Source organism: Hemitrygon akajei, chromosome 8 (genome assembly GCF_048418815.1).
Source record: "Hemitrygon akajei chromosome 8, sHemAka1.3, whole genome shotgun sequence".
Classification (NCBI taxonomy): domain Eukaryota; kingdom Metazoa; phylum Chordata; class Chondrichthyes; order Myliobatiformes; family Dasyatidae; genus Hemitrygon; species Hemitrygon akajei.
Window position 1 is genome coordinate 107,908,387 of NC_133131.1, and position 25,664 is coordinate 107,934,050.

The 25,664-nt window shown below is 40.4% G+C and overlaps 1 protein-coding gene and 1 long non-coding RNA gene across 3 annotated transcripts in view; both read right to left on the minus strand.

The window, feature by feature from the left end:
• The window catches only part of LOC140732146 (adenylate cyclase type 1-like), a 263,389-nt gene extending 253,339 nt beyond the window's left edge, over nt 1–10,050 (minus strand). The window contains exons 1-4 of one of the 2 annotated variants that reach the window (XM_073054366.1): nt 9,658–10,050; nt 8,273–9,219; nt 6,851–7,000; nt 3,827–3,945 (exon numbers count right to left, since the gene is read on the minus strand). In XM_073054366.1, coding sequence (XP_072910467.1) covers nt 3,827–3,945; nt 6,851–7,000; nt 8,273–8,866 — 863 coding nt within the window. In that variant the 5' untranslated portion in view covers nt 8,867–9,219; nt 9,658–10,050. The remainder of the gene's footprint in view (nt 1–3,826; nt 3,946–6,850; nt 7,001–8,272; nt 9,220–9,657) is intronic. The other variant, XM_073054367.1, reaches the window with a different exon arrangement.
• Nucleotides 10,051–13,736: 3,686 nt separating this feature from the next.
• Nucleotides 13,737–25,664, minus strand: part of LOC140732147 (uncharacterized) — a 46,463-nt gene continuing 34,535 nt past the window's right edge. Inside the window, exon 5 of the long non-coding RNA XR_012099999.1 lies at nt 13,737–13,831. This is a non-coding gene — a long non-coding RNA (uncharacterized lncRNA). The remainder of the gene's footprint in view (nt 13,832–25,664) is intronic.

A 25,664-nucleotide genomic window follows, 5' to 3' on the forward strand; every position in this document is an offset into this window, starting at 1 on the left:
TGAATTTTCGAACACAGAATTTACAAATTACATTTCAAATGATTAAAGATATTTTGTGTTTAATTCTAAGTTCTGATGTTTCTAAAAACACTTAACATTGAATAAGTGGTTGCAATTTTTCCCTTAGAAAGTTATATTATCGTTGTTCTCAAAAGGTATGCCTATTAATTAATGATCTCCCTATGTTCCTTTCTCTCTCCCACCAGTCCACCCACTCTCTCTCCTGCTGCTTACCTTCACTATCCCTTCCCCCAGTTACTAAGAATCATTACCCATCTCCACTGCCTGGTTTTTATTTGTCCATGACACCTTTACCTCTCCCATCTGGATCCACCTGCATTGATTTTTTCTTCTTATCCATTTCCAGCTATTACCTACCAGCCTGTGTCTGAACACTCCAACACCTGGGTGAATCTGCCCAGCATCACCATCCCACAATCTGGATCTACCTTTCAGACGTTGCTCTTGCCTCTTTATACTGGTCAACTTTCCTCAACAGTCTTCGGCCTGATGCAGGGTGTCGACCCAAAATGTTGACAGTCTCTTTGCATCCACAGATATTGCTTCACCTGCTGAGTTCTTGTAGTAGATATTTTTGCTCCAGTTTCTTTCTAATTCCCTGTTGTACCTGCATACTAACTTTTTATGTATTAAGCCCCTCATAAACCTTCATACTGCAACAGCTTGTAGAAGAAGAAGAGTGATGCCACATTTTAAATTCCAATATGAATAACCTTGCACTTTCCCGCTTTATGTTTCATCTATCAATGTATCTTTCACGCAATCAACAGATCTACAAACGTATATCCATTTAGAGGCTGTTTTGCACCCCATCACAACTTGATAACCTACTTATCATTATAGCACCAGCAAATTTCACTATTATAGTCCCAGTCCTTTCATCAACATAAAGTATAAATTGATGATGTCCCAGCACTTATCTCTATGACATTCCGCTAGGTACTGATAGCCAATCTGAAACTGAAGAATTTACGCTCACTTTCAATTTTTTTTTGTCAGTTATCTATTCCCGTATTCTTGCTCACATAATACCCCTGACCCCATGCTCTTACTGAATGCCTTCTGGAAGACCAAATACATATCTACTGGTTCCTCTTCAATCACCCTGTTTGTTACATTGCTAAAGGATTCTAGAAAATTTGTCACCTTTGCCATCAAAGTACCACCAACGTCTGTAATATCACCCATCATTATCCCAGCCATAGCAAATCTGCTGCTAATGATCTACACCTTTGTCATTTCCAGATCGAACAATCCAAATGCTCCTCTCCTACCTTCCCTGTCAATCTTATCTAAAGGTCCGCTTCCAATTTGCTATCTGAATCAATCGTTTATCACTTTCTCCACAGTCTTTAACTTAAGACTTTTTGTCTTAGTCTCAAATCCCCATATGGACTTAACTCTTCTCATCCATCGAATCCATTCCAACTACATAACCTTGCAAAGCTTTGTGCTCCTCCATATGCAGCTACCCGTGAATCAATTCATACCTTTGGCCACCTGGGCCCCAGAATTCCCTCCTACTACCTCACCACCTTTTCAAGTCTCTCCTCTTTCAGGACCCCAAACTATTTCATGAAACAATATTTAAGTCATAGCTTAAAGTTTAAAGGCATTAAATGAATGCAAAATATGTTGTACTAATTATGCCAAATTAGAACTTCCCTGACTACAATTGTCAAATAAACAGGAATATTATACAATTTTATTAAAGGTGCACATGTGAAATTGATGCTTCTCTTTCCACAGTTGCTGCCTGACCTGTTGAGTTTTTCCAACATTTTCTGTTTTAGTTTCAGGTATCTAGTATTTGCAGTTTATTTTGATTTTCACAATTATACAATGATATATTTATTGTTTCTATAAAATGATTTTACCCATTATGCAGGCTTAAATATTTCTAAATTTAGCTATGATATTAGAATTAATATCACCAATTCAATATCATTTACTGGAAAGAATCATGGCTAACATATTGCAAGACAGCTTCATTGCCAAGAGTGATCTAGCTGCCTTCTCTCAAACAGAATAGCTTTTAAAAAAGTACTTAGGTCCAAACTTTCAGCTTCTTAAACTTAATTCATGAAAAATACATTGATAGATCATCATCATACACAAATGTGTGTCAACGTGAAGTTTTGCAAGTAATCAATTACACTGTAGTCACTGACTGCACAGTGGAGGGTGGTGGGGGGGGGGGGTAAGATTATAAACCACTTCTCAAGGAACAAGATAACAAGATGCAAAATAAAATTTGCTGTAATAGGCAAAGTAAAATATCCACAAAGCACTCTAAATTTAGCAGATAAAACCTAACAATATTTGTCTTAGTTTCATTTAATCTTGGTATTCATTCGTGGGTCCATTAATATATTTTTATTGTTGGAAATATGCCTTGGACAAACAATGATTCTTTCTTCATACAGGAGAGGTCACTGATATACTGTAATCCCATGTTGTACCTAGATCCTTGAGGAGCTACGTTTGTTGACTAATACCCTAGCATTCTGCATAGACATGAGTTAGGAACTTCTTGCACTAGTATTACTGATGGATATTACCATTAACAATGGAACCAATAATAATACTTAGAAATGGGTTAGTTCTGATTCATTTAGGAAGAATACTTCTTTCCTTCAATAGGTGCTAAATTGCACTTTATAAAATGAATACTTTGAATTTTCTCTGCACGCGTCTTTGCTTTTCTAACTCTCATCCTCATTTCAGCAGCTCTTCAAAACCAAACTCATTTCCTGAAATATTCATCAAGGAGTTTGATAGGACTCCTATTTAAACATAGGATATCTTGCTGTGTTAAAACATAACGTAATTCTGTGTCAGTTCTATGTTGAATCAAATGATCATGACTGTCAAGATGGCTGTGCAGACATGAGATTTGAAAATTGAACTGTTCCATTAAATATTCGCTTGAAGACATCAGTTAGAAATCTATATAATTTTAATTCTACTTTGGACTTTATTTTCCTCAACCTGCATTAATGTCATTATGTTTATTTTTGTTTATTTTGTCAAAGAAACTAGGTACAATTTATGTTTATGTTAATATTGTTTGTTATGTTTAGAATGTATTTTGCTGCAAAAAAAAAGTTTCAATGGTAAGTATGCCTATGAAAATTAACATGCATTTGAACTTGATTGTGGTAGTCTTGAGTAACTTTGATATATACTGTTCATTACAGTAATCATAAACACAAGAAAGTCTGCAGATGTTGGAAATCCAAAGCAACACACACAAAATGCTGGGGGAACACAGCAGATTAGGCAGCACCTATGGAAATGAATAAACAGTTGACGTTTCGGGCCAAGAATTTTCCTCAGGGCCTGAAGGTTTTTGGACTGAAATGTTGACTTTTTTTCATTTCCATAGATACTGCCTGACCTGCAGAGTTGTCCCAGCATGCTGTGTGTGTCACTATGGTAATTGATATTTTTTGAATGAATTGTTAATACTAAACTAATAAAATGATCATGAGCAATATTTAGATTACACATAAATATAGCCCAGGCTGGAATATCAAACTAAGTGAATCTTACGCCACAAAATACAATTAGATACAATAGTTATTATTATTTAGCATGGTAACCCTCTCATTCATTCCAATGTTTTTTGCATTATAGATTTATAGTATGTTGTTCTATCATTATGATAATATGGATTGCTTTAGACATTCTTCTGCAAGATATTTAGACTATTAAAATATCATTCATAACTAATCAATTATAAACATAACCATATATAAAGAATGATTAGCTAGCACATTTGAATAAAAAAAGTCTGGCTTACCTGACATTGTCATGTCTTTGGATGTATATTTTATGAAATATCCTTTCTGGAGGTTTGAGGAAATCTTCTTTCATTTCCATAGCTACATTTCTGGGTAATAGGCTCATTAGAAGTCTTTCCTGAGGAAAATTGCAGAACTATAAATATAGAGACAAAATCCATGTATCTGAGTACTTTGTACAGTTGATAGATTATTAACAAATAATTGGAGCAAGTACATATTGACCCTGTTAATATACAAAGTATAGTAAAATCATTAAAATGTGAAATTTAATAGCAATGATTTATTAAAGTGGATTATTTATCTATTCAACATACAAGCATAATAAGACAAAATGGATGTGCCTCTTAATATATTTAATATATTAATTCCATGGAGTAATTAAGAAATTGAGCTAGTAACTATGTGGACATTTCATGATGAGTATAAATTTCAGATGAAATGCTTACAATGCAGCAAACTTCATTCTTTTATATGTCAAACAATATCAATATGAAGTATTATTCCACATTTAAAGTTGATTGTTCTGTGAAGCACTACTCTACAAAAGCTACTTAACTGGCATTTTGTTGAAAGCAATGAACTCAACACAGGCAGCAAGCAGACTAACTCCAATAAAACGTGTTTAGAAATTACTTCAGTTATTCAATTTACTATTACACACAGAGTTAACTGTTTTTAGAAACCTGACTCTGAGCAAGCCAATTACAGTGATGTTGATGAACTGGGGGATTAAACAGAAATGCTCGATAATGGTTCTTTATTGACTGAAATTAGCAGAAAACCACTACCCTTATCAAGCATCAGTCAACTGGACTACACAAACATACTCATTATATTGAGAAACCATTAAAGGATATGCTGGTTGATACAAAGTAGATCACAAGTACAACTAATTTTGTTTTCAATTTTTGAGACTCCTATATGAGATAACTGAATTTGAAGAGAAAGCTACATCATTCTTGGGTTTGGAGTTCAACACCTTCTTGAGGTTAGGCATTGTTGTGCCAGATTGTTCTGATTAATCGTGTGCATATATTCAGTGATGATGTGGCGCTGCGTTGTCACACCTCAGTGGGAAAAAAAAACGTATGATTGACTGTATTTTAAGCAGCATTTACAGTGAGGACAGTCGAGAGCAGTGGAGCTCCAAAAATCAAAAGCAGATGAAGGGTGTATGTTTGAAGGTACTGTACATATTAACATGCACTTCAAAAAGGATCAAACACCAAGCTCCTGTACATGCTCCCTTTCTCTTATTATGCTACTTATTGAGAACTGGAATACTTTTCAAATGATAACTGTATTAATACACTCATGTACATACCTTGAGATTATTTTATGTGCTAACTATAGCAATTATCCAAAATGGCAAACACCACATAATAATTGCATTTTATCTAACCAAATAACTTTATATTTGCCAAGGTGTTCTAATAAGTAAATATAACACTTAAAAGACATAAGATCAACTACGGACTTGATTATGGTGCCAAAGTGACTACCTAGGAAAGCCTCACATTTGTCACATTATGGACTGATTCTTCAATATTAATACTTTTCATCAATTATTTCTGATTACACAGATGCTTTGGAAGGGAAAATTGAAAAAAAATTACCTGCTTTATTGAATTAACCTTATTTCCTGCTTTAGGACTCTAGTGACTCTATTTATTTGGAAACAAATTACCTTCTTGAAATGTAACATTATATCTTAAAATCAAATGCAGTAATTTTATAATGCTTGATCTAATGGCATAGAGTCACAGAAACTGATAATTTGAGAGTCAGCTACTTGGTTTATTGTGGCTGTACTGGCACACATCTGAAGCAACATGAAAAGTCCCACTGTTCCATATGCCTATTTTCTCACCTGTTTTGGAATATTTAATCTAATTCTATTCAATGGAGAAATGGTCCATTTTATGTGTTGGAAATTACAACTCTTTGCATAAAGATTCATTTTAACTATTCTTCCTTTAGTAGATATTCTCATTGACAAACCTGCATCACTTCCTCATTAAGTGTTTTATTCCCATATTTTCATTAACAATTAATAACATTTCATTCCGTTCAACAGTTCATGAATATCAATTACACCTCCCATGACATTAAAAAGCCCATATTTCAACTCTTCTTAGCTCAGAATAAAACTCAATTGTTGGCTGAGAAAACACGATGAGACCCAGCCATGTAACTTCAAATACATAATAATAAAACAGAATGTGCTGACAACATTTAGATATTAGATGCCAAGAGGAAATCAGATAAATTAATACTTGCCTTGCAGCTTTTATTGAATATGTTTACACCTGTGAAAATTATTATACTTCCTTATAAACAGTGGCATATAGACCACAAAATTCATTGCTTAACTGGCATGTTCTGTACATTGGCGCTTGGTGTATAGTTTATTGAGAGCTCGCATAGTTTCTTCCATTTTAATGTATATCTTTTAATAGTTTTTCTTTAGTGAACATGAAAAACTGTACAGATATTTTGGTATGTTATTATTATTTGTCAAAAAGTATACTTGGCTTGATATCCAAAGCATCCGTGGAAGGGTGATGTGTCTAGGCATCTGGAAAATTGGACGATATGTGTGTTATATTTTATATAACAAGAGGCTTAGATTAAGCTTAATCACGACAATTAAAACAATTGATTTAGTCAGTGGTAGAGTAATGAATTTTAATGAAGGGTACCTGCCACTTCCGAAGTCCAACATTATTGATTCAATCAATCTGGAGCAACTTTAGAGACGTCATGCATTCTTTCTCAATTTTACGCAATTGAATGGCTTTCATTTTTATTTAATACGTTTGATTATTTAATCTAATTTTATAGTTCTACTATACAGAGACATTCAATATTAAGCGGATATATTTTCGTTAAATATATTGAAACCTTCCAATTTTCTTCGTTTTGTTATTCATTTTGTTACAGAACATCTAATTCTCCGTTTTCCCACTGCGCGATCTTTGGCATTTCTTTCCTATGTACCTGGAGCCAAACTTACTGACCTGTTTTTCATTTTCATCCTCCAGGCGGAGGCGCTCCTCGATGCAGTTCCTCGCCTGAAGAAAGGCTTTCCTCTGGGCTCTCTCTGTCAGGATCCTCACAAACACCCCAGACATGTTCACGCTGGCAAACAGAACAGCATTGGCCACAAGCTACAAGAGGGGACACAAAACACCCCATTCAATCCAGTCTCTCGAATCTAGTTACCACTACACGAGAGACACAAGTCAACAAACAGTATTTATTTTTACAATGAGCTGTTGCATTATTGGGTACAACAGGTGTTCTTTTTCTCTTTCTCTGATTTATACACGCCCGCCCAACATTGTAACTGATCAGTAGGCGCGAAGGTTAACATGGACTAATGTCAATTTTATATAACTTACTTAGCCCTCCATTTACGTGAACACACACACATACACACACTGTTTAAGCCATGTTCTCTATTTTCTGGCGAGCCCGATTCAATTACATCGCCGGATTCACCTTATCCTAAACCGCCGCTGGAGTCCAAGTATCTCTGACCTTTAGACCAAACTAGAGTCGCAAGCCTTCCTATCTGCACTCCCTCTTCCCTGACATTATTTTCAGGGTTCATCCTAAGATAAAATGCTGGCAAATATTTTGCAAGTTGATTTTAAGGTCACGGTAAATCATCAATAAGCAATAGATGTGGCCAAACGCTGCCCGGATCATGTGTATTTACAAGACTGGATAGATGGAATGGTTGCCTTAATCAGTGTAATGCCCTTGGTTAACAAAATCCCAACAGCTCGGCCATTTAGTAATATCATAATACCACCGGAATTTTGGAGACAAAAGCTAACACTTAGCCTTTAAACTACATTTTACAATTTAATCTTCTGACTGCGTAAGTGGTTCTAAAAGGGCTGTGGGGTTAATAGATGCTAAACTCTTTGGCCTCTGGTGTGCAGAGTTGGTGCCAGTCCGCACGGACCTAAGAATCAACCAATTGCTTCCCGTCTGTGGACAAAGCCTTTGCCATGCATAATGTGATGGGGTGAATGTGTCAAACGACCGGATGGAATAAATTTGTCGCCTCTATTCAGAATTAGGAACTTTAATCAGAAATAACAGGTATGAAGGTTAAAGTTGATCCGTCTCTCCACGGAGTTTGCAATCTTAAACGTTACTTTCAACAGAACATTTCTCCCCTCTCGCTCTCCATCTCCCTGTCCCACTCGGAGTCTATCTCTGTCTCACTGAAACGGCAGAGCTGGAACAGTTGCCAATATCCTTACAACAGCTTTCAGAACTGGGGAGATCGTTCAACATCCCTCCCCTTCCATCCCTAAACAAAAGTTGGCACTGTCTTTTGGAGTTGATCTAAGGACGCGAGGACTTTGTTCCGAAGTCCCACCTCAAAGCAGTAAATGGAGATTGCTTCTGGAGAGGGGACTTACCGTGCGCCAGAGCCTCTGCCTCCTGGAGGTGACCGAGGTGGCAGTAACGATGATGTGGGAGACGGCCACCATCAGGCCGAAGATGATAGCCAGCAAGGTCCGCACCGGCACCAGCGAGTAGGCGACGAAAGTGACCAGCATGAGCTGCCACATGCCGTGCTCGGGAGAGGTCGGCGGCTCCAAGCCGTAGGATCCCAGCGAAAAGGGGCAGCACAGGAAGGAGAAAGTGAAGGCGAAGAGCAGCGTGAGTTTGACGATCTGCTGTAGCTGGGTGACCTGTAGGTACTTTACGTTGGTCACGATGAAGAGCGACATGAAAATGATGCAGTGAACCGGGTGCGAGCCCTTGGAGATGGTCAGACTGGGGCCGGACATTAACTCCACGATGGCTAGCGTGGCCGTCATGATGATGAGTACGGCCAACGCCTTGAGAGTGGCAGTCTGTTCCAGCTTGAGGTTGTAATTCTGAAAGAGAGACTCCAGCTCCTTGCAGTCGAACTTGTCCTCGCAGCCTCCCGTGTCCAGAGGCAGCCCCGGGACGCACGGGCACTTCTTCCGTCTTGTTTTGACTTTGCGGAGCGGTGCATCCTCCATGGCATTGCCATCCAAGTTGAAGAATGGAACCAAAAGAAGGAAAAGAAAACGAGAACACAACCCTTGCTTCCCCCGCCGCTTGGCACCGGCCCTGCCGATCTGCCCAGTTCCTCGGGCCGTTCAGAATGGCTTCGGCATTTTGTTTTGCACCCACGTCCCCCCACCCAGCCCCCTCCTGGTAACAGCAGAGGAGGCGAAGGCTCCGAGAGAGAGAGGGGACGGAGAGCAGAGAGCAGGATGAGGAAGGGAAGAAGGGCAGATGAGACAGGTCAAAGAAACAAACAAGTTGGCACTTTCAGCAGCAAACGGCAGAGGCTGTGGAAACTGGTGAAGTGGCTCCTCTCTTCCCCCTGCTAACACAACATAGAAAGAAAGAGATGAGAGCAGAGAATGATCCCATCCTAACCCAGAGCCCTGTCACCCAGGACAGATTAATGACGCCTGCGCACTGCCCTCACACCCCCTCCCTCCGCGACAACTCACGTCTTGGCTCTAAAGTAGCTGAGGATCGGCGAACCCCGCGCCGTCCTCTCGGAACAGCAACAATCTGATGTGCAACAGATCCGAAACATCCGCCAGCGTCCAGAATGGACCGCCGCAAATGAAAGAGCCGGGAAAAAGTGTGAAAAAAAACACACGGAATAAAACCAAACACGGGTTTGCAAGGGGACTAAAAATACTCCGCTCAGAACGTGCACGCACGGAGACATCGCTTCAAATTCAAATATTTCAACTCTCGCTTCCCTGCGGTGTGAAGCAAAGGCAGTAAATTCTATTTAAATATAGCAAACCTCCGTCCGCTGCTCTTTCAACTACGTGATGTGTGTTTCAAACAAATCCTAAGTACATCTAATCTGGCAGAGGATGGTGCGCCGTTCCCTTTTGTAGGTCATATCCATAGATGCAGCCGTGTTGAATTCTATCTTTAACTCAAAGCCGCAGGATGGAGCTGTCTTCTCAACACTGTTGCTTCACCGCCACAAGCCAGCCAAGTGTTTGGGATGTTGTCTGTGTCCATTTCTTCCCCTCCGTGTGTGGTGTGTGTATGTGTGTGCCACTCAGTAAATATTTGCATTCCATCTCAAAACCTAGTTCTCGGGAAACAGATCTTTTTCGCATCAGTCGCTCTTAATTGCTACTGGCCGTGTGACCAACGGCAACTAAAAATAAACGTTTTGTTTTCTTAGCAAAGCAGCCCCGTTTATCCTCTGAGTTAAAAACAAACCACTACCTCTTCTTATTACTAATTTCACAGAGAACATTCGAAAGAAAACTATTTAATTATATTACATTTCATGAATGAAATGACAACAGTGAAGGCGCGACCTGGTTCAGATAGCTCGCCGTATGGGGTTACACCATTTAGAATGCGCTCGTACTGCAGGCAAAAGGTAATTAAGTAAACCGATCAAGCACAATCGGCATCTGGACTCGGGGCAGTCTGGTATCCTCCCGGAAAAAAAAGGTTACGGTTTACAGGTAAAAGTGGAGAGAAGGCAGCACTATGATTAGCAGAGGGCAGAGGAAACCTGTTTGGCTCCCCTAATCTCATCCCATGCGATGCCTAATCTGGGTTTGAGAGACAAATCCAGTCATGCGAAGAGACTGTCGGTCACTTGCTCAGTAAGCAACACTATCAAATGGCGTATGCCAAATTAGTTCGGACGTTTTGTTGACTCACGAGAGGAGGTGTTTACAATGACAGTGGCGCACCGCTGGATAATATTAACATTTGAGCCTAATTAATTTCCGGAGTATGAAGACGTTATTTTAGACAGCTAAAATACAAAATACAAAGTATGACACCACCTTGCAAGTTAGCCTAGTTCAATTTAACACTTAGCATCTTAACACAGAGAACTCCGCCACTATTACTACAATGATTAAGAGTACCGCTGCCAGAAATGCACTTCCGCTGAGAAAGGCGTGCACTAGTAGAGCCTGTTCTGATCCCCAGAACATTGCAAAAAGCTGCCCGGCCAGTGGAGCACGTTTGGAGTATCGACGCTGTCGCAGGGAAAGCGGCAGGCAATTTATGCACAGCACTTCGCCGCAAACAGTAAGCTGACAACGACAATGTTTTTTTTTAATTGTATGGGGAAAGATATTGAATTGGATTCGTGTCTTCGGAAATGACTTTAAGTCGTTTTGAAGCAAGTTGCACCAAATGAACCACAACTATCTGACAGCGTTGCAATTTCCATAAAGCAGAGCAGTCTGGAAAGGGAAACTGATGCAGAAAACTTGAGCTGTGTGGAGATGAATCTTGAGTGAGTCAAGAACGGGAGCTAATTTAAACCACTGTTTTATGAGCAGCACACTGCTTCTTGAATACTGGCACTGAATTATTAATCATCTCATTTTCTCCTGTATTCCATGGCACCTCAGTCATGTAGATTAAGTATGATTATAATGCTAGGGTTATGTGATGAAGGTTTTTGCATCTACCTCCCTTTCAAGGCAGCAGAGTTCAAATCTACCAAACTCCTGTTGGAAACATTCTTTACTCAATTCCTGACAAATCTTTCTATCAATTACTTTTACCTTGTGAACCCTGTTATCATTTCATCATTTTGCTAAAGGAAATATGTGCTAAATAATTACTCTGCCAAGGCCTCCTCATAATTTCAAACACCTCAATTAAAGCACCTCTCATCTGTTTGACATGAGCTTGTTCAATTTTTTCTGGTAGTTAGAATTTCTCAGTTCTGGCAATAATCTCATTGGTGCAGGATACCTTAATGCACATGTGATAATGCAGCTGTACTGTGACTGCAGGCTACAGCATCTGAGGTCTGTTTTGGAGGGAACACCAAAGAAACAGGGATTATCATAGAGAGGGACAGTCAGATCAGCATACAATGGGATCATGTCCCTTCTTGCCTCAGTAATGCAGTTTTCAGGCCAGTGCTGAACTAGAGGCTAAACAGATAGTTGGGGAGTAGACCTGATGTTTGTGAAAGTGGTGCTTTCACTTAAGAAGAAAGCTCAAGGGGGGAATGTGACTGAGAGACAGGGGAAAGGGTTAGAGGGGAGATGTGAGAGCTTGGAGTGCAGGAATGGGAATGAAGTGGAAGATGGTAGGGCATCAACAGGGCTAGGAGAAGGAAAGACCTGAACTGAAGTGAGGAAAATTTAGAGTGGAATAGAGTGTAGTCAAGAACATGTGTATTTATGACTCCTCATGAGTGTGGATAGTGTGTATCTGCATGTAGGTTGAATATGTGTAGAGGTGTCAACATGTGTATTTAAGATCTTGCTCCATCAAGACTGAATGTCACCTACTTGTGCAATGACAACTTGGGACACAAGGGATTACCTGGGGGATGAAATGGTTCAGTATTGCAGAAGTCAATAAGTACTCATGCAGAAGCAAAAATGACCCAAATGATCTGTAGGCATGACTCCCTTAAACAGAGTTCCATAAACCAGGAGAAAATTGTTTCGAAGTTGATAAAGTAGATATATGATTAGCTAACAACAACACACACAAAATGCTGGTGGAACACAGCAGGCCAGGCAGCATCTATAGGGAGAAGCGCTGTCAACGTTTTGGGCCGAGCCCCTTCGTCAGGACTAACCGAAAGGTAAGATAGTAAGAGATTTGAAAGTAGTGGGGGGGGGGGGGGGGAATGCGAAATGATAGGAGAAGACCGGAGGGGATGGGGTGAAGCTGAGCTGGAAAGGTGATTGGTGAAAGTAATACAGAGCTGGAGAAGGGAAAGGATCATGGGAGGCCTCAGGAGAAAGAAAGGAGAGGAGGGGGGAGCACCAGAGGGAGATGGAGAACAGGCAAACAACTAAATATGTCAGGGATGGGGTAAGAAGGGGAGGAGGGGCATTAACAGAAGTTAGAGAAGTCAATGTTCATGCCATCAGGTTGGAGGCTACCCAGCTGATTGGTTGGCATATTATGTCATGGGCTCCTGATTTGAATCCAGGATGATGGAAGAAGAATATCTAATTAATTGAAGAGAGGAGGACTGTCTTAGCAAGGTTTATATGCAGCATTAAAGAATAACAAATTGGTGCCAGTAAGCATTGAATTGGCAATGTTAGAAAAGCCATGAAGGTGGTTGTGTGGGAAGTGAAAAGATATCACATCACTGTGGAGTAGGAGGTGTTTCTCCAAATATGTGATGAAGTAGTGAAAGCATGACTGTACACCTGACCAAAGAAAGTTCAATGTTGAAGCTAGAAGGCAACATACATGCCTTTACTATTTCACATTTTACACAAGTGAATTGATGTGGGGCAATGTTGTAGAAAGCTAATATTCTCATGAAATATTTATCTTTTTCTTGTGGTGATTTATGCACATCAGTGCATTTAGAAAGAGTAACTGTGAGAATGGAAATCAGATTATTTCTTCAGATAAATTACCAAAGATAATCAGGGTTTTTCAGTTAGTCAGGTAGTATCTGTGAAGAATGTAACAGGTTTAGTGTTTAGGGTCAATAGCCTTTCATCATGTCTGGTGTCAGCAGCAGCAACAATCACTCTTGAAAATAAGATTCCAGCCTGAAGAAATGTCACTGATGGATTACATAGATGCTAAACAGCAAAAGCATACAATCAACAGAGTTAAGTGTTTCCCCAGTTAGTAGATCAGAGCCAAGCTTTTACAGGATTGTCAGATTCTTTTGCGATGGGTAATCATGATTAAACAGCTGATAGGAGGCAGAGCTTCAAGCATATTCCCATTCTCAGTGATGGTGGAGCCCAGGATTCAAATACATGGACAAAACTGAATTATTTGCAATCTGCATGGATAAAGTCACCTTAACACTGGACTGATTCCTCAAACTATGGACTCATTTTGAAGGACTCTACAACTTAAGTTGTCAACATTATTTGTTTATTGTATTTCCACAGCTTATCTTCTTTTGCACATTAGTTGCTTGCAGGTCTTTGTGTGTGGTTTTTCATTGCTTCTATTGTATTTCTTTGTTCTACTGCAAATGCCTGCAAGGAAATGAATATCAGGGTAGTAAATAGTGACACACAATATATGTACTTGGATAATAAATTTACTTCGAACAGTTGAATTTTGAATTTCGCATGCTATCAATGAAGGACCCGGGACTTTGGGTGCAGCAAGGACAAGGGGAAAATAGGAAAAGTTAATGCAGATGTCTTATGGATAATCTACATTACAGTAGAGAATGTGCTGGAAAACTTAAGATTTATGAAGATAGACAAATTTCCTGAGCGTGGCTAGGTATATCCAAGAACATTGTGTAAGCTAGAGAAGGAATTGTGCAAGATGACTGAGATGTTTGCATCCTTGTTAGCCTTGGGTGAAGTGTGGGATGACTGGAGGATGAATGATTCTATCAGGAAAAGTTAAAGAACAGCAGGACAAAATCACTTCATTGATTGGGTCCTGCCTTGCACTATAGATTACGTTTGCGCTAAAGAATTCCTCAGGTCAGTGTCCAAACATCTTCAACTGCTTCATCAGTACTGTGCCTTTTCTTTTAAGGTCAGAAGCAAGGGTGTTCACTAATTAATGACAGACTGACACAATGGGCAAATCATTGACAAACAAGGTTAATCTGGGAAAAATGACAGGAGGAATGAGGACAGTCTATATCTCATATTGGATACTGTTCTAAAAGAGGTTCAGGAGCAGAAGGACCTCGGGGTATTTTAAGAGGCATTCAGACAAGCACATAAACAGGCTGGAAGGAAATGTGCAGGGAGATAGGATAGTTTAAATTGGCACCATGGTCTGCATAGACATAGCGGGCTGAGGGACTTGCTCCTGTGCTGGACCGTTCCATGTTCTAGGTACTATGTTTTATTTATTATTTTCTGTGCGCTATGATCTATGTATGGGTGCACAAAGAAGAAAGGCAAATTGAGAAAGTAGTGAATAAAACATTCATAATTACAGGCTTTTCCCATAGAGGGACAGGGCATAAAATCCTAGAAGTCATGCTGAGCTTCCACAAACCAGTAATCTAGAATTATCTGAAGTATCTTATTCTATTCTATGTGCTTCATTATAGGAATGATGTGGAGGCAGTGAAGAGGTTCCAGAAGAGATTCACAGGAATAGCTCCTGGGATGATGAACCACAGTTATGTGGTAGATTGGAGAGGGAGGAACTGTTTTTGTTGGAGAGGAGAAGGATGAAAGAAGATTTGATGGAAGTACCTAATGTGTTGAGGCATATAGACAGAGTGGTAGTGGCAGGCTGATCCCACTGCAGGAGTCAAGAACTCAAGGTCACAGGTAAAGAAGTGGAAGAGAAATAAGAGCAACAGGAAGAAATTCTTTGTACAGCAAGTGGTTGGAATCTGGAACAAAATTCCCTTAAGTGCTGGGGTAGAATTTGTTATGTCCTTCAGGGGAAATGAGATAAAAATATGATGACAAAAAATTTGTAAGGATATGCAGAAGGGTCCAGAGGGTGGAATGAGTGAATCGCTGCTATACTAGAGTTTGAGCATGGACATTATGGCCCTTCGCTGTTGTGAGTGATTCTGTGAAAATACAGTCTATTAGGTAGATGTTGTAGTAGGATTAGTGCTGTGAATGAAGGGTAGGTAGCAACCTATACCGTTCTTGATGGAATTTGAAGATGTTTCTTCAGAAGAGGAATATGAAGCTTTGGCTTAAGAAGAAGCTAATCAGATCAACATGCCACCTCCCTGGAAGGAGGTAAACTGCAAATGAAATCAGTAAATGATCAGATCATTTCCAACCAATGGATGTGGTGAAAGCACCTAACCTAGCACAATTAGCAAGCAATATTAACAAAAACATACCTGTTGTGGTGCGAGATGAATATTAAAAGCATTTCACTAGAGTAACAGATTTGCAGTGCTCTCTGTTTGGGAGTCTGCTGGGAAGAGCCCGGCAAGTGTCTATTTCACTGCTGGTTAGCAAGTGAACAAATAATGCATTATGAAAGCTGTGAGAAAGTGTCAATTACGAAGCACCCAGGGAGTCCGCCATGTTTTTGAGAAGCAACCCTGTAAAGCAAAGTAATATGCTGACAAAAATTCAACCAGCACCATCTCTTTCAGAACGGACGGGCAGTCCAGTGTGAATAGCTGAGTCCAAAATATAATTTAGCAGTTTGAGAGCAAAAGGATTTTGCATGAATGTTAACAGCAAGTAATAACAGAGGTTTATTTTAATCTGTTTGGACTTCTGCAGAAAACTGGTTGATTGGAGGGTCAGGACAACATTTGCATTTATAAAAATACATAGATAAGGTGAAGGGCAACGGCTTTGTATGAGATGTTTAAGAAAGTAATTCCGATTTAACCTACCACATGAAAAGGCAATATTGCAAAGTTCTGGGCATCACTAATGAGGGCAGCATATAGTGCCCATCCCTAAATGCCCATGAGAAGCTGGTGGTGAGCTGCAGTTTAGAAAAACAGCTCCTCAAACTATTCCCTAACTGCTGGAGAGGGAGTTCCACAATTTGAACATTGCAATGATGGATTCCCAATGACATTTACAAGCTTGGGTTTTGTGCAACTGGGAGGGTAAGCTAAGGTGCTGGATAGTCTTCTTCTTGGTAGAATTTGAGTAGTTGGGAAGCAGATGTATTGACGTTTATTTTTTTTAGCTGCCTAGGCCTGACAACTAAGAACAATTCCCAGGTTATGTCCATTCAGGATTTGAAAATTTGCCCTAACAGAATTCACAAATCATTATCCAAAAATAGGAGATACGGAATAAAATTCAATCTTATGTTAGAAGAACTACATCGATCAATACAAGATTTGTAATTTGTTTTTCACCTAGCATTAGTTGAAACTTATACAGGTGACATGGCTTTCAAAATCAGAATCTGGTTTAATATCACTGGCATATGTTGTGAAATTCGTTGCTGTGTAGCAGCAGTACATTGCAATACATGATCATAAAAATTGTAAATTACAGTATATATATAATATAATATATATAATAGAAAAGGGAAAAAAAGTAGTGACCATAAGATATAGGATCAGAATTAGGCCATTCGGTCCATTGAGTCTGCTCTGATCCAATTTTACTCTCAGCCCCAATCTTCTGCCTTCTCCCTTTATCCCTTCGTGGCCTGACCAATCAAGAATCTATCAAACTGTATTCTAAAAGGACGCCGCTCTATTCTGAGTCTGTGTCCTCTGGTCTTAGACTCTCTCACCATAGAAAACAATCTTAGGAAAAAGTAGTGACATAGAATTTATGGGCTGAACATCCATTCAGAAATCTGATGGCAGGGGGGAAGAAAATGTTCCTGAATCATTGAGTGTGTGCCTTCAGGCTCCTGTACCTCCTCCCTGATGGTAGCAATGGGAAGAACGCACATCCTGGATGGATGCTGCCTTTTTGAGACATCACTCCTTGAAGATGTCCTGGATATTGGGAAGGCTCATGCCCATGATGGAGCTGACTGAAGTTGACAACTTTCTGCAGCTTATTTCAATCCTGAACAGTGCAACACCAACCCCTCAATAGCAAATGGCGATGCAGCCAGTTAGAATGCTCTTAATGGTACATCTGAAGAAAGTTCCAAGTTTCTTTGGCAACATACCAAATCTCCTCAAACTCCTAAAATATAGCCGCTGTGTAACTACATTAATATGTTGGGCCCGGATAGTTCCTCATAGACGTTGACACCCAGGATCCTTTTTCACTTCTCATCCCTCGATGAGGACTGGTCTGTGAAGACCTCTCTTACTCTTTCTTTTCTCTGACTGACATTGCGTGCAAGGTTCTTGCTGCGACACCACTCAACCAGCAGATCTATATGTCAGGAACGGGGGCCGGATGGACCCAAACGCAGGACGCAGACACTGAAGTACGAGGGGGAGGACAGGATGGGGATGCCATGGCATTTAAGGGTTAATGCAGGCAAGCAGGAGGATCCCAGAGTTCAGACGAGGCAGGCCGGCAGGAGGATCCCAGAGTTCAGACGAGGCAGGCCGGCAGGAGGATCCCAGAGTTCAGACGAGGCAGGCCGGGCAGAAGGATCCCAGAGTTCAGACGAGGCAGGCAGGGCAGAAGGATCCCAGAGTTCCAACGAGGCAGGCCGGCAGGAGGATCCCAGAGTTCCAACGAGGCAGGCCAGGCAGAAGGATCCCAGAGTTCAGACGAGGCAGGCTGGCAGGAGGATCCCAGAGTTCAGACGAGGCAGGCAGGGCAGAAGGATCCCAGAGTTCAGACGAGGCAGGCAGGGCAGAAGGATCCCAGAGTTCAGACGAGGCAGGCAGGGCAGAAGGATCCCAGAGTTCCAACGAGTCAGGGCAGAAGGATCTCAGAGTTCAGACAAGGCAGGCAGGCAGGCAGATCCCACAATTCGGGGCAGGCAGGCAGGCAGATTCCTCATGGTGGGCCCAGGTGGAAAACACGGAGGCCTGGGCCAATTGCGGACACCTGGGCAGGTGCAGGGCACAACCCTTAGGGAGCAATAGATGGAAGGGGCAGAACCCCCACCGGGCAGCGGCAGTCCGGCCGGATCTGCCCGACAGAGGCAACGGGGTAGGAAGCTGGGTCCAGGGTAAGCAGCAAAACTACTGTGATCCACCAGGTACATTGGTAAATTGGGAAAGGCAACCGACAGCATGGCAGCGCAAGCAAGGAGAATAAGACGGAACAGCAGGGCCAGCACACAGGAGAGAAGCAGGGGAACATGACCAACCTGGATAGAGCATATACAGAACAGTCCAGCAACCAGGGCAGAGCAGGATTCCAAGCAGGGTAGGACAGGATACAGAACAAAACGACCACCCGCCGGGTCTCCATCCCACGGCCCCTTATAAACACCTGCCTCCTTGATCCAGGATGATCTTAACAGGCTCAAAGGGGCCGGGAGGGACAGCTGTAAGACCCGGAGTCCGGAGCACTCAGACCGGATCGAGACCCGGAACGCGGATTACGGACCAGACCCTGACACTATATCACTCGTATATGTTTCTCATCACCATCTGAAATTCTGCTAAACATAGTTGTGTCATCAGCAAACTTATAGATGGCATTTGAGCTGTACCTAGCCACATAATCGTGGATGTAGACAGAATAGAGCAGTGGACTAAATATATATCCTTGACGTGTGCCAGTGTCGATTATCAGCAAGGTGGTGATTCTCTTTCTGACCTACACAAACTGAGAAAGTGAAGGATCCAGTTGCAGAGGGAGGCAGAGACCTAGGTTTTGGAGGTTCAGAACTGTACGAATTATTGTGTTAAACGCTAAGATGTAGTCAATAAACAGCAGCCTGACATAAGTATTAATATTGTCTAGGTGATCCAAGGCTGCAAGAAGAACCAATGAAATTGCCTCCACTGTAGACCAATGTGGTGATAGGCAAACTGCAGTGGGTCTAGGTCCTTGCACAGGCAAGAGGTACACAAATGGGCTTGTCGCCTTGCAAGGATTCACCCTCTTCAAAGACATTCTGATGTCAGCCTCTCAGACAGAGAACCCATTGTCACCAGATGCTGCAGGGATTCTCATAGCTGTAGTTTTATTCTTCCTTTCAAAGTGAGTGTAAAATAAATTGAGGTCATCTGGGAGTGAAGCATTACTGCCATTCATGATGTTAGTTTCACTTTGTAGGTAGTAATGGACTGCAAACCCTGGCAGAGTTGATGTGCATCCGATTCTGCCTGTAATCTCAATCAGACTAATTGTTTTGCTCTTGAGATAGTCCTCCATAAACTGTACCTGGCCTTTTTGTATATTCCTGGATCACCAGACTAGAGTGCCACAGATCTAGCCCTCAACGGACTACAGGCCCTCAGCTTTGTCTCACAAGCAATTACAATACAGTCTTCTTTCTAGGTACACAAAGATCCATCCATTCTTGAAATATGAGGGTCATCTGCACCAGTCTGGTAATTATTTTTCATTTTTCAATCTTTTTTATTGAATTCCAAATAAAAAAAATAAAATACAATAAAATAAAATAAAAAATAAAAATACAAATCGGAAGAGGAGTTTTACAAGTAGATAATATAAAAGAAATAAACAGCAACAGTAAAAACAAAAAGTATATAATATCAAAATCAAATAAGTAAAATATTATGCTGTTATATATACAATGGTCAAAAAAAAACTACAACTCCTCATAACAATCATAAAAAAAAGGATTGGAAATTTTTATTGATAAGGAAAAAAACCCACTAACTAAACTGAAACAAAAAACAAAAAAAAGAAAGAGAAAAAAAAGGAAAGAAAAAAAAAGAAAGATTGGGCAGTCCAATTGAGGATAAAATTAGAAGAAACAGAGAGAGAAAAAAACACATCCTTCCAGTCATCTCCGAACCTTCATGGATAAGGATTTTCCCCAAAGAGAATAAAGAAAAATAAATAAATAAAAATAAATTAAATCATGTGAAAATATTGAATAAACGGTCGCCAGATTTGTTCAAAATTAAAGGATGTATCAAATATCCGGCTTCTAATTTTCTCCAAGCTTAGACATGACATAATGGAGGAGAGCCAATAGAAGACAGTAGGTGGGTTAGATTCTTTCCAATGTACCAAAATAGTTCTCCAAGCCAGTAAGATTGATAAATCTATCACATGTTGGGCGGAAGCAGACACTTTGCTTGCTTCCTCTGGAATAATCCCAAGAATTGCTGTAAGTGGATTAGGTTGAACATCTATATCTATAACTTTAGATAATATTCCAAACACATCCCTCCAAAAATTATCTAAACTTACACATGACCAAAACATATGAGTTAGAGTAGCCACTGCTGCACTACATCTTCACAAATAGGGCTTATATTCGGAAAAATATGTGCCAATTTATCTTTGGACGTATGGGCCCTATGTACTATCTTAAACTGAATTAAGATATGGCGTGCGTAGAATGATGAATTATTGACTAAATAATAAATTTTACTCCGTTGATTATCTGAAAGTAAATGTTGAAGTTCTACTTCCCAGGTACATTGAACCCTATCATTAGGTGACATGCAAGCATTCATTAACTGTTTATAAATGATAGCTATTAATCCTTTTTGAAAAGATTTAAACTGAAAAATAACATAAGCCAAATTTGAAGCGCAGGCCAAGGGGTAATTCGGTAAAAAATCACGTAAGAAATTCCTAACCTGTAAATACCTGAAAAAAATGTGTATTAGAGATATCATATTTATCCATTAACTGTGAAAAAGACATTAAACAGTCTTGTAAAAACAAATCTAAGAAAGTTTTTCTTCCCTTAATTTTCCATGTTAAAAAAGCCTTATCCAAAGTTGATGGTTTAAAAAAGAAATTAGAATAAATATTACTAGAAAGTAAAAAATCATTTAATTCAAAAAATCTATGAAATTGAAACCAAATTTTTAAAGTATGTTTAACAATAGGGTTAAGAGCTTGTCTACCTATTCTGGAAAGCGAAAACGGAAGAGGAGCTCCTAATAAAGAAGCTAACGAAAACCCCATTACTGAATTTTCCTCCAACTGTAACCATGAAGGGCGATCTTGGTCATCTATATCATAAATCCAAAAAAGTAATATAACGAATATTAATTGCTCAATAATAAAATCTAAAGTTTGGTAAAGCCAGTCCTCCGGTCTGGTAATTAAATGGCTACACTAAACCATGTGGATCGTTCATGATTTGTATGGGTTTATTAGTATTTTAAAGGAGAAACAGTTTCAAAGAAGTATAAGGGTATCTTTAAGAACTAAGCATGCAATATGGTATGATTTTTGACACTGCTGTTATTTGAAAATTGATTGACTTCAATAAAGGATGTGTTGCTGGACAATTTGCCTCTGTTATTTGTCATGGTAAACAGCAAGCCTAGATCCTTACAAGAGCTCTAAGTCTAGAAGTAGAGAAATAGTGTCATTGGAAACCATCAGAATACCAAAATATTCTCAAGTTTAACTTAAAAACATAGACACACAGAAAACACACAGCACAATACAGGCCCTTCGGCCCACAAAACTGTGCCAAACATGTCCCTACCTTAGAACTATCTAGACTTTACCCATAACCCTCTATTTTTCTAAGCTCCCTGTAGCCATCCAGGAGCCTCTTAAAAGACCCTATCGTCCCCACATCCACTACCAGCGCCGGCAGCCCATTCCACGCACTCACCAATCTCTGCGTAAAAAACTTCCAAGTTATGCTTCCAAGTTCCGCTGACATCAATTAAACATTTCCATAACTTGTCTGTTCCTATCCCTCTCCAATGCAATGCTAAAAGAGATAGAATTGTGATCACTATCTCCAAAATACTCTCCCACTAAGAGACCTGATACATGACCAGGTTCATTTCTTGTAGGCTTATCTACATATTGTGTCAAGAAACCGTCCTGAACACACCTAACAAACTCTTGCCCTATCTAAATGGCTCTAGGGAGATGCGAATCAATATTTGAGAAATTAAAATCTCCCACCACAACAACCCTGTTATTATTACTCCTTTCCAGAATCTCCCTATCTGCTCCTTAATGTCCCTGTTACTATTGGGTGGTCTATAAAAAACACTCAGTAGAGTTATTGACCCCTTCCTATTCATAGCTTCCACCCACAGAGACTCCATAGACAACCCCCTCCATAACTTTCTCCTTTTCTGCAGCCGTGACACTATCTCTGATCAACAGTGCCATGCCCCCACCTCTTTTGCCTCCCTCCTTATCCTTTCTGAAACATCTAAAGCCTGGCACTTGAAGTAGCCATTCCTGCCCCTGCACCATCCAAGTCTGTAATGGCCACAACATCATAGCTCCAAGTGCTGATCTCTAAACTCATCTGCTTTATTCAAGATACTCCTCTCATTAAAATAGACACATCTCAAAACATTGGACTGAGCGTGTCTCTTCTCTATCACCTGCTTATCCTCCCTTTTGCACTGTCTCCAAGCTTTCTCTATTTGTGAGTCAACCTCCCTTTCCTCCATCAATTCTGTTTGGTTCCCACCCCCCCAGCAATTCTAGTTCAAACTCTCCCCAATAGCCTTAGCAAACCTTCCCGCCAGGATATTGGTCCCCCTGGGATTCAAGTGCAACCTGTCCTTTTTGTACAGGTCACACCTGCCCCAGAAGAGGTCCCAATGATCCAGAAATCTGAATCCCTGCTCCAATCCCTCAGCCACACATTTATTCTCCACCTTATTCTATTCCTATACTCACTGTCACATGGCACAGGCAGTAATCCCAAGATTACTACCTTGAGGTCCTGCTTCTCAATTTCTTTCCTAACTCCCTGTAGTCTGTTTTCAAAACCTCCTCCCTTTTCTTACCTATGTCGTTGGTACCAATATGTACCACGACCTCTGGCTGTTCTCCTTCTCACTGCAGGATACATTGGAAATGATCAGAAACATCCCAGACCCTGGCATCTGGGAGGCAAACTAGCATCCGAGTTTCTTTCCTGTGTCCACAGGATCGCCTATCTGACCCCTAACTATAGAGTCCCCTATCACTGCTGCCTTCCTTGTCCTTCTCTACCCTTCTGAGCTACAGGACCAGACTCTGTGCCAGAGGCCGGCCACTGTTGCTTGCCCCAGGTAGGCTGTTCCCCCCGCCCCCCCCCAACAGTACTCAACCAGCAATACTTACTGTTAAGGGGGACAGCCACTGGGGTACTCTCTAGTACCTGCTTCTCACCCTTCCGTCTCCTGACTGTTACCCACTTCTCTGTCTCTTGTAGTCCCAGGGTGACTACCGGCCTGCAGCTCCTCTCTATCATCTCCTCACTCTCCCTGACCAGACGAAGGTCATCGAGCTGTAGCTCCAGTTCCCTATCGTGGTCCCTAAAGAGCTGCAACTCGACCCACCTGATGTAGATGTGGCTGTCTGGGAGGCCAGGAGTCTCTAGGACTTCACACATCTGACAACGAGCACAGAAAACCGGCCTCACACACATACTGTGTCTTCATTTTAAACAGATAACCTACCTGGCCTCGACCCTTTATTGCCGAAGCCCATTGAACAAAGCCTTCCTACTCTGTCTCCCACTACCTCGATGCCCACTGTATAAATATGTCTTCTTTTTAAACTCTTCTCACTAATCTCACTGGCTGACTCCACACACTTGCGCAGTCGTGTCCCGTTCAAACCGCTGAAGAAATAACCATCACCGTCAAAACTCTGCTCGCTTTTAAACTCTTCCCGCTGTTCTCACTGACCGACGTCCACACGCTTGCAGAGTTTATCATCAGGATAAGCTTTTTTCTTTTGTGATAATGCACTGAGGCAAAATAAACCTGATAATTCCACTAAACTATCATTACACTTAAGAAAATATAAACATAGTTACTTAAAAAATAGCAGAAGAAATAAATGCATCACCAGAATTTCTTTTGTCATTGTTGGATGCAGCTTCACCATTCATGTTCTTTTAGGGCTGAGTCAGTTACAGTTCTTTTTCCACACTTTCCTTCATCCATGTACTTGCTGAGCTTTAGCCATTTTAATCATTGTCACTGTATACTGCAAGCTTGTTATAAGCACTGAACTGGTCAGAACAGTCTTTTCATATTAACATCTTCTGAATTTAAACTCTGGAGTAATCATGACAGGGATTTCCATAGATCTTGAAAACTCAACTACATGTTACTCAAATCTGCTTAATATTTTCAAAGGGCATGAAATTTAAATTAAGATGTATTCCTCAAAACTGGCCACCTTCAAATGCATGCCAGACATTAACATTTTACACATCAGACCACATAAAATTTATGTATTCTAGTATAGTCCTTTCATAATAACACAAGGCAGCTTTGTGGCCCATTGGTTAGATGCTGGCTCCCAACAAAGAAATATAATTTATTTACTTTTATATATTAACTTCTTTGAGATCTAGATGTTTAATTGCCTATCTTTAAATTCCTTTAAGAAGGTGCTAAGATCCTGCCACAGTGCTGTTGGGTAGGGAACTCATCAATTTAAGACTCAGAGACAATAAATCAATATCAAAATATTGTGCAGTCATCTGCAAACACGTTCATTTCTAAACTGACGATGAAAGAAAAGTCATTGATGAAACAGCTAAAGGAGATTGGACCTAGGACTAGTAATGACAACTTCTGCCTTAATTTAATTGTAACAATGGATTGTCTGGTGTGAATTTAAATGTGTTTTACAGAGACTATTGAAGAGTGTGCAGCACGCTTCCACAGGCATTTGTTCATAGTTTAAGTCATTCCAAAGTATGGTTTGTCACAAAACGTAGATGAGGCTTGACCCTAAAGCAGAGCAGCAGAGATGATTTAGCAGTAAATGATATTTTACTAAATAAACTGCAAAATACCAAGCCACAAGTGGTCATAAAACAAGAGAGAGAATAAATACTTAACACGAAAGAGGCAACAAGGCAACCAGGGACTAGGAGCAACTGGCAGGTTCAATGGATCAGCAAAGAACTGTGGATGAAAGCTGGGTTTATACAGGTTGCAAGTGATTCCAGTTTGCTGGGTGTTTCTGCCTCCAGCAGCCAGCGCCTGATAGATCCAGTGGAACTCTTTGATGAGCAATGGATCCAAACTGGAAAACTGTGCATCTGTGTTCCGGATCTGAAATGGGCATTTGGAGAAATTACTCACTGGGGACAGTTGAATTGAGAATTTGAAATTAACGAATTTGGAAAGATTGGAATATTTTTGGGTGCAATCTAAAAGTTGCTTTTCTAACAAGACTGCTTTCTTTTAAAGAACATAAAGGCATTTTCTCAAGACTTTTGATATATGCTGATTTAGAATTTGAGATTCCTTGGAAAATAGATTTGAAGCAATCAGCTTTTTGTCATGTAAATTGAAAATAGAAGAAGGTAAGGAGTTTTCCAGGGGCTCTACTCTAATGCAGTACATGGTTGGCCTCCTGT